This window comes from Pteropus alecto, unplaced genomic scaffold (genome assembly GCF_000325575.1).
Source record: "Pteropus alecto unplaced genomic scaffold, ASM32557v1 scaffold22, whole genome shotgun sequence".
Taxonomy (NCBI): Eukaryota; Metazoa; Chordata; class Mammalia; order Chiroptera; family Pteropodidae; genus Pteropus; species Pteropus alecto.
This window is the reverse complement of record NW_006434839.1, coordinates 3,898,883-3,915,314: the sequence shown is the minus strand read 5'-3', so window position 1 is coordinate 3,915,314 and position 16,432 is coordinate 3,898,883. Positions and strand designations below refer to the sequence as shown.

Genomic DNA, 16,432 nt, shown 5'->3' with positions numbered 1-16,432 from the left:
AAAAAAATTCCTTATGATATACTTTGAGTGGTAGACTAATAAATTACTTGGATGAGAAAGGATAAACAAACACAAAATAACTAGTTAAAACATTAACTAGTTAACATTTGAGTACTACCAATACTAAAAGGAAATAACGAAAGAAAGAAGGAAAAGAATGGTTTCTATTGAGAACTTTCATAACAGAATGTGAACATACTTTGGGGTACTTTTTTGCTGGTCACATTTCTTTCTCTCCCTTCACTTACTGTATTGAAGTAGATCACATCTCTAGCAAGGGCAGTATTCTAACATATTCATAGGCCAAGAACCTTCCTTCAAGGAAACATGTAATTATTTTACTTTGCCTGGACAACAAAAGACCATCAAACCAAAAGATTCATTTATTTATGTCTCAATTAGAGGAGATAAATCACCTCTCTTGAGAGCAGTAGAATCTAAATGAGTCAGAAAAATCAAATATAAAATAAAATAATTACAGTTATCTATAAATATAAAGCTGGAAAGCTTTGGCCTTTTTGTCTCATTTGTAATGCTACTTTCATTTCAGTCAAATATCTTAGCTACAACTTTGGAACTTGCTGAATTCAGTTTTAGAATTTTGTTTTCTGACACTAAATGCGATGACGAATTCTGGAGATTAATTAAATCTAGCAACAACAATTATTTTCTTTTTATGCCTTAAAACTGTACTCTTTTTTCATTTCACATGTTTCAGGGTATTACAAAAGACCAAGAAAACTCATTGCATTGGTATAAATAAATTGAAGTTCTCCCACAAATGAAATGTACATTGCAATTTATTAAATTTATTACCACCTCAGCAAAGCACTCCAAAATAAACATCTCTTGGAATGCTCTAGATTTCTTTGTTATAAATATGTTCTTCTTACTCTATGGCAGAATATAATATTAGTTATTATTGCACTACTAGAGTAAAAACTAAAATGTGTCATTTTTTTCTCTCTGAATGCAGTAAATAAATCCATTAATAGCATTGTAGTTGTCGTGGTTTATCCGGAGATATAAATAACTACTTTCTAAAAGTATTTAGTTTTGTTTTTGTTTTCCTGGGTGGAGAGTCCATTTGTAAATAAGTCTTTTATTCATAAACACTAGCAAACTTACTCATTTTCCTTTCTTTTTATAGTTTGTATTTCTATAGTTGATTTTATTATAACAACATTTTAGGAATTCAGATCCAAACAGAAATTTAAAATTCATATTGTTCAACCCATTCATTTTACAGAAAAATGAATTTGGATACAGACAAGTCCACAACCTTATTAAACCCATATAATTAGAATGAGAATCTGCTATAAATAAAAGAGCAATGTCCTTCAGCCCCTCTTATCCCATTTAATAGAAAAGACAAAGCAAATAAACTATATCAATATAAATAATGTACATGAAGTTCAATCTTCGGATAGTTGTTGGTAGGAAAAAAACCTAAAATTCATATTAACTGGGATGATGCTGTTATGGGCTTAGTTGTGTTCCCCCAAATCCACATGCTGTAGTCCTAACCCCCAGGGCCTCAGAACAGTACTAGATTTGGAGACGCGGTCTTTAAAGGGTAATTAAGTGAAACCGAGGTCATACGGGTGGACCCTAATCTAACTGGACTGGTATCCTCATAGGAAGACGAGATTAGAACACAGACAGAAGGAAGACAATGTGAAGACGCAGGAAGATGATGGCCATCTACAAGCCAAAGAGAGAGGCTTCAAAAGAAATCGACCTTGCCACCTTGATCTCAGACTTGTGGCTCTCAGAACTGTGAGGAAATAAAGTTCTATTGTTTAAGCCACTTTGTGGTAGTTTACTGTGGCAGCCACAGTAAATTAATACAAGTGCCTACTAAACCAGATGCACTGAGAGAACTAACCCATTTTGTTTTAGTCTTGCCATTATTGTTGATTTAAAAAAAAAAAATGTATAATAGAAGAATGAGAGGAATCTAATTTTTCACTTTTCAAAATTTCAGCCTGGCTTGGAAATTTCTGCTGGCTTGATATAGCTGTTCAGAATATTCAGGCCCTAATTTCTACCTCTTCTACTAAAAGTCAAGATACAGTTTAAAATAGTATAAAAAATTGTTCTTGTGCTTATCAAATTAATATTATTTCTAAGAGCAGATTTTTCAAATTTAATTTTTTAATTTATTGCAATATCAGATGATGTATTATTGAATTGTACACTTGAAATCTATATAATTTTATTAACCCGTCACCCGATAAATTTAATTTAAAAATTTCTGTTTGATTAAACACACGAACATTCTGAATTTATTTCTCTCGGGTCTTGCCCAATAATCTGGCGCATATCCTGTACCCAAACCTTCCTGTTCACGTCTCCTCACCCTGAGGCCGACTCGTGCGACAGTCCCCTTACGCCCTGCACCTCAAGTCAACAACACTTGCGTACATATTCACTTCACTTTTGAAGTGACCTTCCACTATTCCAGAAGTGCTGACTCATAAGACTGGTTCTACACCTACGTACACATGAATAATTCACCTCTAAAAATAAATTTTAAAAGCAAAGAGATATAATTTTAAATGGTGATGGAGTCTTAAATGGATTATGCCTTTACATAACTGCACCAGATTCTGCGATCTGTGTTTACCTTTGCAAAGAGAACTCAGGCACCACGCATCATCCACTGTAGACGTGAGCAGGACCCTTCCTGACAAGTCTCCTTCACAGACCAAATACCATTCCTAACAATTCTAGAAGACTCTCTAAGTTCTTTAGCTGCACTAGAATTTATTTTTAACTGGAGTCTGTCATTCAGACATTTCTCTTATAATCGCTTGAACTGCAAACCTATAATACCAGAGATTTACACATTTGAAACACTAAAAATTGAATTATTATTCATCTCCACCCTGTTTTAAAAAGCTGGAAAGTTTACATAATATGATTTGATTAAAATATATAAATCGCATATATGAAAATAAATATATACACATACAGGAAAATAACCAGAAATTATACTGACACTAGGGTTCAGGGTCGTAAATGCTATCTTCAAAGCAGATAGCACTGGGGGTTAAATTTATTCACTTTAAAGCATATGATCTTAGGCAAGCTTTCTAACATTTCTTATTCTCAGTCTTCTCATCTGTGGAATGGAAATAATAGTGATTGCTACCACATACAGTGCTAACACTTTAGGGTGTTAAAGTGGATCAGAACTCAGAGCGCTAAGCATCATGTCAAACCAGATTATTTCTCTGCTAAATGAAAAAAAATCCACGAAGGTTCTTGCTTAGAGCAAGGTGAGACACTAAGTGTACCAAGGTGGTGTCTTGCCCCCCGATCGATACTAGGGATAAAGAATGACCTCGTCATGTCCCATGGCAAGTCTTGCTTACTTCGTGTCTTGGTCCCTTTCTCTTTAAGTCACTAGACCCCTCTGGCTATCTGGGTGGGAACAGCACGATAGAGTGAGGAAACTCTTGGGGGGAACTCACAGAGCATAGGGAGGAAAACAGCCATTATCCGAGACGCAGCCTGGGCACAAGTTTGGACATCGGAGTGATGAAGCCCGAGGAGCTCTCCCTTACTTTTCTTTGGACTTTTCAACTTTGGGTGTCTGATTTATGAAATCGGCAGAGAGGAGTGGCGTAAAAAGAAAGGAAAGCATGACACTTGGGCCTGATTAAAGTCAAGAAACTGCAGACAGTGGAAAGTGAAATCACCAGGAAGATAACCTAGAAAATGTAGCTGGGGAAGGGGAAGAGAAGATGAAAGATGTGTGAAGCTTAGCAGTTTCTGCTGCTTTTCAGAAATCCTGATGCTAACTCTGAGATTGAGCAAATGATTTTTCTTTCGATCTCATGGATTTAGCAATTCTCTACTGTTCCTTTAAAAACATGAACTTTATATTTTGCTTTCTTCCCTCTTTATAGAAATAATTCATGTTTATTGAAATCAATCAGAAAATACAGAAAGCCAATAAAAAACATTATCTAAAGTCCTACCACTCAGAAATGACCACTCGGGGATACAATAATAATAATAAAGCATTAACCACAAATATATTCTCCATTTTTTTGAATGCTCATGTTCTTTTGGCATCCTCACAATTGGTTTTGGGGTCCAGGAACTACGACACAAAAATTATAATCCGTGAATCAGGATCTGGACAGATTTCTGCCCCACACATGAAGCTCTCTTCCGGGAAGGGTGGGGGCCCAGGAGAGACAACCAACTTGGAGTTTTTGTGAAGGTTTGTGTGTTAGCTACCAATGGCTTAATTTGTTTTTGTTTTGTTTTTTTGTTTGTTTTTATTTTTTTTAAGTGAGGCAACCTTTGGTTGACCTCACAGATTGCAAGGACCTTGTCAGTTTACAATCCCTTATTTTTTACGCCTACAGCACCTAGTCTTCCTAGATGGTCTCTCATCCAAGTACTAACCAGGCCTGACCCTGCTTAGCTCCCGAGATCAGACGGGATCGGGCTTGCTCGGGGTGGCATGGCCGTAGACTCTTAATTCATTTTGAAGCAAACCCTGTCTGATGGCTCTTCTTGGCTATTTTACAGGTAAATGTCATAGTTTACAAAGGTGTACCTATAAACTTCTACTTTGGCAATGTTTTTGCTACTCCCTAACAGAGTCCAGGGTATGGTAGAGTGGAGTTTAAAGGAAGAAGAAAGGAAAAGAAAAAGGATTCTAAATAAAGCAGATCAAGTCTTACTTTCTAATTAAAGGGCTAGTACTAAATAAAGAAAATAAACAGACTTTTTATAGCATATTGCACAAATGCAAGAAAATGTTAAAACCTCTGACGTGACTAGTTAGAAAACAGAATTAGAGAAATTTTAGAAAGCACTTCCAAGGATGTGCTAGTTTACCTCTCTGGGCAGCATGCAAATGTCAAAAATGTCAAACTACCTATGACAAATTTCTGTTTTCTTCAGTCATGAAGATTGAAGATTGAAGATATCTTGGTCGTTTCTCAACAACAACATTCTTAAACTCAACTCAAAACAGAACCATTAAAAAACAGACATGTCAAAAATATTTCTTTCCCTTAGTGAAATTCCCCTTCTTCTTGGAACAAAAATTTAATTAATTTCATCCTTTACCAAGAAGCATTCAGTTATCAAAAAGCAATTTCAGAATCTGAATTATATTCAGCGTATGGTCAAATATGACAATTCACACTTTTTCATGGATCTGTGCCTAACTCTGCCTTCCCTGAAGTAATAAACAAATCCACACAATTTAGCATTGGGAAACGTCTTGTAATATTCAAATTGTAACCGCCGTGTAAGCTGGTATAATACATTTAACATATGTTGGTTGTAGTTCAAGATACAGCATTTTCTCTATAGAGTTGTTTTGCTGAGTTCAGCTTTGGCAATCTCTGATTAAGGGTGTTGGGTAGGAAGGGGCTATGGTGTGACGGTACTTTGATTTAAAAGGCAACAGAGAAATTCTGGTTCTGGGTGAGGTGGGTAAGCATGCATCATTCTTTCTCCCCCAATGAATGCAGTTATAAAAAAATAATAACAAAATAAAAGCTAAATGAGCTCATGTGCATAAAATGCTAAGACCACTGCCTGACATATAGTAAATGCTCTTAAGTATTAGGGCAGGGATTTCCTTGTTCTTTTTTCTTCATTTATTTTTTTTTTTTGTATTCTATGTGTGCCTAGATGAGTGCCTGGCACACAGTAGGCATTGAATAAATATCTAGTTTTTTTTAAAGAAATTTTATTAGATTTTTATAGAATAGTGACTTATTTCATTAGCTACAACCGATTTATGGTATGAATAAATAACAATAAAAATCAAAATTGGCTAGTATGACAGAAAAAATCAGTGTATTAAGTTATTAGGCTCCTATTTACAGTTTTTTAATCTTTCAATAATTCTTTTACTTAATTAATTAATTATCTTATTGGTTAACAAAATGCGATGTTTCAGCTGTACATTTTAACAATAAGGCATATATATATTTACATTGTATGTTCACTGCCCATAGTTAGAGTTCTTTCTGTCACTACATATTTGACCCTATTTACCCCGTCTACCTCCCCCGACCCTCCACCCTCTGGTCACCACTAGCCTATTGTCCATGTCTATGAGAATAAATATCTGTTGAATGAGAATAAAAACCTGTTCTCAAGTCATAAAGCAGCTTTTTGGGAACTCTGAAAAGCAAATGATAGCAGCAGACTGGAGAAGACCAGAATTTAAAATACTATCAACCCGGTGGTGAGCTCACCCCGTTTTTCCTCCAAAACCCTGGCATGGACTCCGCAGCACGAAACCTGACACAGACACCAGGCTCGGGCAGAGACAGCTCTGAGAGAGCCTTGGAGCTCTGACCCGAGGAAAGAAAAGGGACTCTGAACGCTCAGAGAAACTCAGGAAAATCTCCCTTTCTAGTTGTATTTTTTTTTCCCTCTCCATTTTTGTATACCCAGCACTCAGGTGATTTTGGCAGCAGCGATGACGAAAGCCATCAGATGCCTAAAACTAAAAGGAATGACTTCTCCTCTGATAAGAGGAGCTGTGATCCCAAGAGGAAAGGACAAACTAACATTGCTTCTTTCTTTTTTTTCTGTCTATATTGCTTGGTCCTAGACATGGACACAGCTGCAGGAAGAATGCAACAGAGCGAGGTAACTAAAACTTTAGCTTTTTGGTTGAAAGACCACAGAAGGGAGCCCCAGGAAACAGAATAGTACTGGGGATGACAACGGAGATGGAGGAACTCAGGACAATAATTCCATAAAGATGGGTTCTTCTCTAAGCTGCAAATGTGCAACCCTGACCCTAAATATCATATCATAGACTTGAAGAGCTGAACTACCAGGTAGAACATCCACCCAGATCTCATACTGCAACTTCGTGGCCCACACACCAGATGGATATGAATAGCACTGCAAACGCTTTAGAAACAGAACTAACATTGTAGACACAACCTTTAAAAGGACAGTCAGAACTTGTGGCCTGAACTCAATTGAGTCAATTGCCTGTTAAAACAAAAATAATTAAGGTTCCACTTTAAATAACAAGAAAAAGAAGAAATATACCCAAAGCAAGCAGAAAGAAGAAAATAATAAAGGACAGATATCAAAGAGACTGTAAACAGAAAAACAATTCAGAAAATCAATGAAACTAAAAGCTGATTCTTTAAAAAAGAAAAATAATAAAATTGATTAACTTCTACTAAAATTGACAAAGAAAAAGAGAGAACAAAAAATATTAATAAAAGTGAGAAGAAAAAATATTACTATCAGGAATAAAAGGGGGCTATCACTACAGACCACACAGACATTAAAGGGATAAGGAAATACTACCAATAATTCTATATACACTAATCAACAACTTAGATGAAAGAGATCTATTTCTCAAAAACTTTAAAAAAACTTAAAAAAATACGAAAAAACTAAAACTCACCCATGATAAAATAGATGCCCTGTGTAGTCCTTTAACTCCTAGATGAAATAGACTTATAGTTAAAAAAAGGGAGAAAAAAAGAAGTCTCAAGGCCCAGATGGTTTCATTGGCAGATTCTAACAAACATTTAAAGAATGAATAACTCCAATTCTCCTTAACCTTTCCCCAATGTCTGGAAGAAACATAGTTCTAGAAAGAAAAAATTGATAATTTGGATTTTGTCAAAAGTTGGAACTTTTGCTCTACTAAAGACACTGTTAAGATAACAAAAACACAAGATATACACTGGGAGAAAAATATTCTCAAAGCATATGTCTAACTGATCGGGATCCAGTACATGTGACAAATTTTCAAAACTCAACAGGAAGAAAACGCATAGCCCAAGAAATTGGCAAAAGATTTGAACAGATGCTTCATCAAAGAATATAAAATAGAAGGCAAATAATCGCATAAAAGCACTCATATTTGAATGATTAAATGATTAAAATTCTACAAAGCTGACAATCCCAAGTGCCGACAGAGGTGTGTAGTAACTAGATCTCTCATATGTTGCTGGTGGAAACGCAAAACGGTCCAACCACTCTGGAAAACATGTTATCAGCTTCTAATGATGTTAAAGATACACTTACCATATGACTCAGGAATCTCATTTCTAGGTGTTTACCCTAAAAAAGTGAAAACTTATGTTTACACAAAACCTGTGTTTATGGCGGGTCTATTTATAATTTCCCAACACTGGAAGTAGCCAAGATCCAGATGTCCTTCAATGAGCACATGGGGAAATAAATGGAAATATCTGTACACTGGAATACTTCTCAGCAATTAAAAGGAACAAGTAATTGATACACGCAATAACTTTGAAAAATCCCAATGATGTTACTGCCACTTAAAGAAGCCAGTCACAAAGGGTTATGTATCAGGTACATTCTGGAGTCCTGACTTTCATGCGGACCAAAGCTACATTAATATGATTTTTAAAGATTGCTGAAAATAGCAAATGACAGTGTGAGAGTGGATCCAAGCTAAGTTATCACAGCCATGACATATAAAGACATAATGCTCTCTGTTGTGCTTGGATTTTTCTCCATGTTCTTTGCTCTATTCGATGGTGTTTTGTTATTTAATGTTAAAAAATATACTCCGATTGAATTATTTTTGTTACATAATTATTTCACCAATTATATATATAGGTATAAATCAAGAACATGTAATATTTACTATGCCATACATAAATATAAAATATTTCAGATTGCTATTCAAGCATTAAAGTGACCACATCTAAGTGTCCTGCTCGTTATATTCTATCAAAAGAAACATGAGAATTTACCTTACTATAGCATACACACCTGGAATAAGAAACAAAGAGCTTCACTGAACTTATATGTGACTAAAACTTAAACACAATTGAAATCTAAACAGTGATAGAAGAATGGTAAATTACACATGCACTTTTGTTGATACTCCCAGTACTCTGAACTCTATAAATAGAGCCACTGAAAATAATGACCACTGAGAGCCATTCCTTCTACTTAAGTTTATTGAACAGGCCATGTGTAGAACACAGAATATATCTCAGCAATAGCCTCCAAACTGGAAATGAAGTGTTATTGTCTTATTGATTCTTTGACCACTCGCTTTTAAGATCCATGAAGGTACTGCTCTGTTGTGCTTACCGCTGGACACCAAGCACAAAACAGTGTCTGACACAGAGCAAGTGCAAAATCAATATTTTTGAAAAAAATATCTGTTAATAAATAAACACATATCAAAAGACTAGGGTTGAAAGTAAGATCATCTAACTGAACTTTGGGGGCAACTTTGGCGTATCCCTAAGATGTTTGATATTTTAGAGTTCAACATGGATTTATTTGCTTTCATTCAGTCAGTCTACCAACCAACCAAGAATTATGTTTGGTCTCATAATATTTCGTGTTAAGATCTGTGATCAGGGCTAGAAACACAGAGATTCATAAGAAAATACAGTCAACGATCTCATGTTCCTAAGTCTAGTGTGGGACACACACAGATACAGACCTAATGTAATTAATACTGATATAGTAGACTTTGAGAACCACGATAAGCAAATCAATAGTGAACTCCAGTGAGGATGTATCTAATTCTAGCAGTAAGAATCAGGGAAGAATTCTTTGAAAGGGCAATCACTCAACCAGACCCTGAGAAATGCATCGAACACTGATTCATGAAAGGTGGCACATTATAAATTATTAAGAACATGAACTTTGAAGTAAGACTGCCTGAGTTTGCATCCCAGTCTATCATTTATTAGCTGTGAGATCTTAGGCAAGTTACTTAACCTCACTGTGCATCAGATTCCTCCGTATCCCATGGAGATAATAATACCACATATGGCATAGGGTTGCTGGGAGGGTAAATTAGTTAACGTATGTAAAGCACCTGTAACAGGACCTGAAACATAATAACAGGTAACTAACTATATGTAAGACAGAGAAAAGAAAGACTAACGAGACAGAGGCCACATTAAAAAGTCCCAAAGAGAAGTGCTAAAAAATGTATATTTTTTCTTCTTGTTTGTTTTCACCAGAAAAAATAAAAGCATAGAGTGTGTTAAGTAGAAATTACTAACTGCGTAAAAATGCTAACTCAATGATAGTTTTGGAACATTGCTCTTTTTTTATAACTATGGATCCTCAACCCAGAAAAATGCACAGATGAAGGTATAGACACTCAAAACTCTACACATAATTTTAGGGGTCCAGCCGCAAACTAAGGTCAGCAGGTACTTCATCAAACCCCTTCCTGAGCCAGAGTTAATGGATAGGTCTAACGGTTTTACCAACTTTCCATAAAAAGCAGTGCTTAGTGTGGAATTTTATACGACTCCATGCAACTATGGGCCCTAAAGTATCTAATTTTAAAAAATTAACTGTGAACTCAATAGAGGAACAAGACAAATAGAACACAAAGAACTTCACAGCTCCATCTCAAAGCAAAGAAGGGGTAGAGAAGGCAATTATGGGTAGGTAGTCCTCCATCTGAGAAGCAGTCCTGTGAAGGAAGAGGACCCGGGTCTTCTAACCCTGAGGAGGAGATGCAGGTGACAGATAAGATGTAAAAACTGACCGGCTTTGTACTCACATGGTGAAGGAGCCCGGAGGGGCAGACACTCTTCGCAGATCCGCAGCTTGCACCTGATGGAGGCTAGAGGCAGCAGGGAATGAGCAGCGAAGACAGTCAGCACAACAGCGTGGACAGACAGGGAACAAGCCAGGAGAGAGAAAGAGAGACACACAAAATTTAAACAGAAATTAAATGAGCGCGTCACTAAACAGTGCATGAAAAAGAAAATCAAGCCAGCCACGGAAATAATCCAAAAAGCCGGTGATAGCGACGAAGCCAACAGGACACATGGCAGGGGCTGGCTCGAAGGCAAGCCACAGACCGGAGCTCAGGGCAGGGCACGGAGAGGGAGCGGGAGGGGGCGCTGAGGCTGGGCAGGGCTGCGGGGCGGGACAGGTGATGGTCCTCTCTTGCTCTAGGTCAGTCAGGACATTGAAAGAGAGGAAGCTAGGTCAGTCAGGACATCCAAAGAGAGGAAGAACACATACACACACACACACACACACACACACGCGCACACACACACACACACACACACACAAGGGTTGGCTGGCACGGTTCACTCATCTTTGAGGAGAGTCAAGGTATATTTATTTCAGCCCTTAACATAATCCTCACAAATCCAGGGTTGTGTAGGAATATACACGTCCAAAGACCACCATCGTGAAAAGAGTGACTCAACAAAAACTTTTACTTCCTTCACATGAACACCAAAGGCTTTCTAAGAACTCCAGAGGAGATGGATACCCCAAAAGCCTAAATTCACCACAGTGATACTGTCATTCCATTCATATTCTTGGTAGAAGAATGAAAGCACAGACTTCTCCCTTCTCTCCCTTGAGAGAGCCGTCAGTGCCTATTAGAGAAGAAATGTAGAATTCAAGAAACGAAACCCCAAATTTCCTGCCGCTTTTTACATAATTGTTCTCTCTACTCTCTCAGACAATTTGAACAGTTTCCCTATAACTACAATAGACATAGCTCGCTGATCTCTCTTTTCTGCTGGGTGTGTAAATTCTCACAAAAAGTCGCCCGTGAAGTCACTCTCTTTTATCCTCAAAGGACTATCAGTTCGAACCAATAATATGTCTCAGGAGCCAGAATGATGGGCGCCGGTTGCCTAATGCAAAGTCTGCCAACTAGAAATCTCACCTTAGGACTATACGATTGCCCTCAACGCTATAGTCTTAATTACTAGTGAACTCGGGGTAACAGCTAGTTTGAGTTCTCCCTAAACACATGAGTGATGTTGAATGTCTGATGTCTTTCTAAGGTGCCTTTCAAATAGAGAGTATGATCTGGCTACCACATTACTAGTATATGAACCTAGATAAATCCCTGTTACTTTGGGGGGAAGGTATTTACTGGAGTTCATATTTCAAGTAGATTTATGAGCCATGAAAAAATGAGATATACTCCTGTGTCAGTGAGGGTGGGTACTGAACACAGATGGGGCTTAGCCTTTTAGTTTGTATACATAGTAATAACAAATGGAGTGACACACCAAGAAATTTTTTTAAACTATTTTTTCCTTTTTGTATCAATGAAGTTCTAGTAGCATTATGAAGGCTTACTGTTAAAACGTTTCTCATGGGAGTTCCTCCAGGTATATATGTGAACCAGATCTTAAAATCCTTCCACTTATTATCATAAAGTATAATCAAGACATTTCCTACATTATTTTAATGTTCGTGAGATTTTAGATTTATGTTATTTTAGAAATAATTTCTGAGAAACGTAATAGATAGAATATTACATATCTGATCCATGTGTGAGCCACTAATTCAACATGTAACCACGAGTCTCAGGCACACTGACAGGCCCTGGGGGACCTTAAGAGGGAAACCCCAAAGTCTCCCACAGAGCAGGGAAGTGAGACAAGTAAACCAATAATTATGTTATTTTTGATAAATGGTGTGATCGACGTAATGGAGAGCACAACAGGAACACTGAGTAGTGCAGAAAAGGATTCTTATGGAAAGTGATATTTCAATGGAGTCTTGAACTTGAGTGAGAGTTAGCAGATCGAAAGGAGGTAAGAAGGTCACTGCAAAGAAGTGCAAAAATACGATGATGCTCAAGTCAGGGTAGTGCTCCAGGAATAGCAATGATCTCTGAAGCATAGGAGGATGAGGATGAAGAAGGCAGTGACCAAAAAGATTGAAAAAACTAGGGATTATGGGCTTTATGTTTTTAGACAGGTTATTCTAACTTGGAAAAGACATTGTGCGAACACTAGAAGTAAGGAAATGAATTATGAGCACACTTCAGCAGTGCCGCTGAGAGGTAACTGGCAGGGAGGATGCATAGATGGTGTGAGAGTTAAAGATGTGGGAAATAAACAGAAGGTAGATTTCAAAGAACACACTGAATATCTGAAAGTGGAGGTGACCTAGGCAAGGGTCCCCAATCCCCAGTCCGCAAACTGGTACCAGTCCGTGGTCTGTTAGGAACTGGTGAATGGGGCCACACAGCAGGAGGTGAGTGGTGAGCAGGTGATGAGCAAAGTCTCACCTATATTTGCAGCCACTCCCCAGCGCTAGCATCACCGCCTCAACTCCACCTCAGATCATCAGGCATTAGGCTCTCATAGGAGCACCAGTCCCTGGTGCCACAAAAGTTGGGAACCCCGGACTTAAAGGACTCTAGGGGCCAGGGACATGATGAATGAGTGGATAGAAGTTCCACTCATATAAATGTGAATGAAAAAGGCTCACTGGATGGCGAAGAGAGAAAGCAAAAGGAACTGAGTCAATAAATCCACTAGTACCATGTAATGGGAGGTTGCTATGAGATATCCAGGTAAAAATGTCAACTAAGATATGTGGGTATGAGTCTTCAATTTTTAGAAGAACGCCTGGGCTGAAGACACAGACCTGAGACTTATTAGCTTATCAGTCACAGATGGAACCCAGGGTGCTGATGTGATCTCCCAGAGAAAGGGCAAATATGTGAGTTGTTTAGGAAGCCACGGCAACTTAAACCCCGAATATTCATAGTTAACATGCTTAAGGAGGGCAATTCCTTCAGATGAACTGAAAAGCTACCCTCTCCCTACTACTGAGAAACTCCCTCCCCCAGCACACACAAAGGTTTTTAAACTAAAATTCCTGAGACAGTTTAAACCACTTCTCTTTCTTCTGAAAGAAGACAGGCAAATGAAACAGAAGAAACATAGAGTTTTAATGAAAAATAAGAAAGGGAGAAAGGAAGAAAGAAAAGAAATGAAGAGAAAGAAGGATGGAAAAACCGAAGGAAGGAAATAAAGAATTATCTTTCTGACTTGGCTGCAGTAGTAAACTTCGGACGACCGTGGATGAAAGACAGAAAATCTTGGCAGACTAAGGAGGTGGAACAACACATAAAAAGGTCTTAATGGCCAGGCTAGGCTGCCTTTAAACTGGAAACTCGGCCTGGAAACCCAGTGGGAGAAGTTCGATTTCAAAACAAGGACTTCTGGTGAAATAGAAAGAAGCGATCAAATCCCAGAAGGTGAATAAGATTAGTGAGTGAGAGAAATTAAAGTTCAGTGAACAAGTCTTAGATAACAACTGGGTATTTTGCTTTCCTTTGAAAATGTGCCAACTGTATTGATTTTCTAAAAATATAATGTTGAGCAATGTTCACCATAATTAGTAATAAATATTTATCATTTTAAAGTTTTATATGTGTTCTTTGTAAAAATGAAAAGCATACTATTATTGCCATGTCACATGGGTCTTTCAAAGGACTCAAGGCTGCTTTGATGGAACCACTATTGCCCCCTGGTGGGGAGTTACTGTTTTGGGGTTGAGGTGTGCTTCTTGAACCTCTGCCTAGCTAAATCAATGAAGTCACAACACCTGTCACGTGTGTCATGGACACAAAAAGAAAACTATTTATATTAGTTTTTATGTGTGAAGAAAGCCCAGATGAATTCTTAACACAGTTACTAAAGAAATACAAATTCTTTCTCAAGGGCAAGAGGTGTTTGAAACAACCTGAAAACAATGTCATGTCTGGTAAGATTATGAAATACAGAAGCACAAGGCATGCGAATGGGAGTTGTTTGCTTGTAGACACTAACTCAGCATTGTATATTCAGCCTGACAGAAGGTAAATGCATCAGGTATAAGCTAGGAGTTTCACTAATTACAAAATATAACAAAACAAGATACAGCTAAACGGGATCTCTGGATGATGATTTAGGAAATGTGCTGGGGACGTCCAAAGTGACTCTGGGAAAGGAGGAAGCAGACAAGAGAGGATCTCTCACCCCAGCTTCAGACTTAGAAGCAGACATCAAAATCTAAAACACATTAAAAGCCCTGTCTAACGCTGTTCCTCGACATACGCCGTGTCAGAAAGAGCAGTGAAGTCAAGTTTTGGAAGTGAGCTATGGCACCTGTATCACTGGTTTGCTCTAGGCACTTCCGTAGATTGCCATATTGACTCAGTAAATACCTGGCAAGGCATGCCCTCGCTTCGCAGGCACTAGAAGAGCCAACCATTCAGTAAAATAGGTAACCATGCATCGCAGGCCACAAACAGGAGCTTGGGTCCCTCGCTGTGACAGAAGAATGACCCAAGGGTGAGCCCCGAAATGATCTTACTTTGAGTCAGATGAGGCATATGGCATGATATACAGAAGATGCTCAAAAAGATGCCCCCAAATCCCCATTTTTTTCCATCCCCTTCTTCCATCCCAAATAGATAGTTCAATTAAAAATCAGATTAAGGGACACTAAAAAATTAATATCTAGTCATTATCACCTTATCTCAAATCAGTTTATGAAAAAGGAAAGGGCCAAGGACAGGGGGGATACACTTTGTTTAAGCATTGAGTCGTGCGTCAGGTTAAATCTAGAAAGTAGGATGCCACGCGGCATGGCAAATCGAGCTGACGCACCAGAGTACACAGGACGCCAAAGTGGGAGCATCAGAAAAAGGACAATTCACCAACAGGCAGAAGGCGATGCAACCTGGAGGGAGGTGAGCCCAAATCCAGCTCTGCTGTCGGAGAAACCAACCTTCTCCAAGTGAGTGAGCAAAGAGGAGGCCGACAGCCTGCCTTCTTAAAACAAAACAAGAAAGAACGCGTACATCTGGATGCATTTTTACGACCCTAGAATCACTCGATGATTTTCCGCTGGTCCCAGGAAATACATACTCAAGCGGTCCGTGGAGAAGCAGCATCAGTCTAGCACGCAATACAATAATAACTTCTAAAAGTGGTTGCTATATAGGAAATATGAAGAAAAAAATGCGAGAGAGATCGAGGAGCTGCTGGGTGTGAACCTGGTTCCTCTCTCCAGACAGGGAGGCCCCGCCCATGCGCATGCTCTGCATTCTCGACTCCAGGGTCTCCGTGTTCCCATGGGCGGGCAAGGGGCAGACTCACTCATTGAGTAAAGGCATGGATGTTCTCCTCTTGCTCTTCTGCACCATGTTGGCCTGATTCCTCAGGGAGATCTGGATCATAGCCGGGGCCAGCCTGCAGGGCTCCCCGTCCACTTGCATGGGGATGGACTTGTAAGTCAGCAGCGTCACCTCCCGACACTGGTGCAACCTTTCCCCGTGACCCCCGACTTGCAGGGCGGCCTGTAAAAACAAGGGCCGAAAGGAAGCAAGGAGTTAGTTCTAAAGAGGTACACGGGAAAGCTACAAGTCTACCATGTAAAGCAAAAGGCCTTATATGGACACATGGAAAGTCGTTAGCCGTGAGTAAAACGGGAAACCTTGGATAAATCATAGACACGAACGAACTAAAATTTCTAAACTTTTGATGAGCTTGACCATAAATTCTCATAGCCACTTTTAGCCTTCATTTAACCATGTTAGTTTAATACAGAAGTTGTTCTTTGTGTTAAAAAATGTAAGTCAAACAAAAAAGAATGAGATTAAAGCACATAGTTTAAGACAGCTTCTATA

At 38.5% G+C, this 16,432-nt stretch overlaps 1 protein-coding gene and 1 pseudogene across 1 annotated transcript in view; both read right to left on the bottom strand.

The window, feature by feature from the left end:
- Positions 1-16,432, bottom strand: part of DGKI (diacylglycerol kinase iota) — a 200,818-nt gene that overhangs the window by 123,214 nt on the left and 61,172 nt on the right. Inside the window, exon 14 of the mRNA XM_025045818.1 lies at positions 15,903-16,102. Coding sequence (XP_024901586.1) covers positions 15,903-16,102 — 200 coding nt within the window. The remainder of the gene's footprint in view (positions 1-15,902; positions 16,103-16,432) is intronic.
- Positions 4,377-4,495, bottom strand: LOC112478755 (annotated as a pseudogene).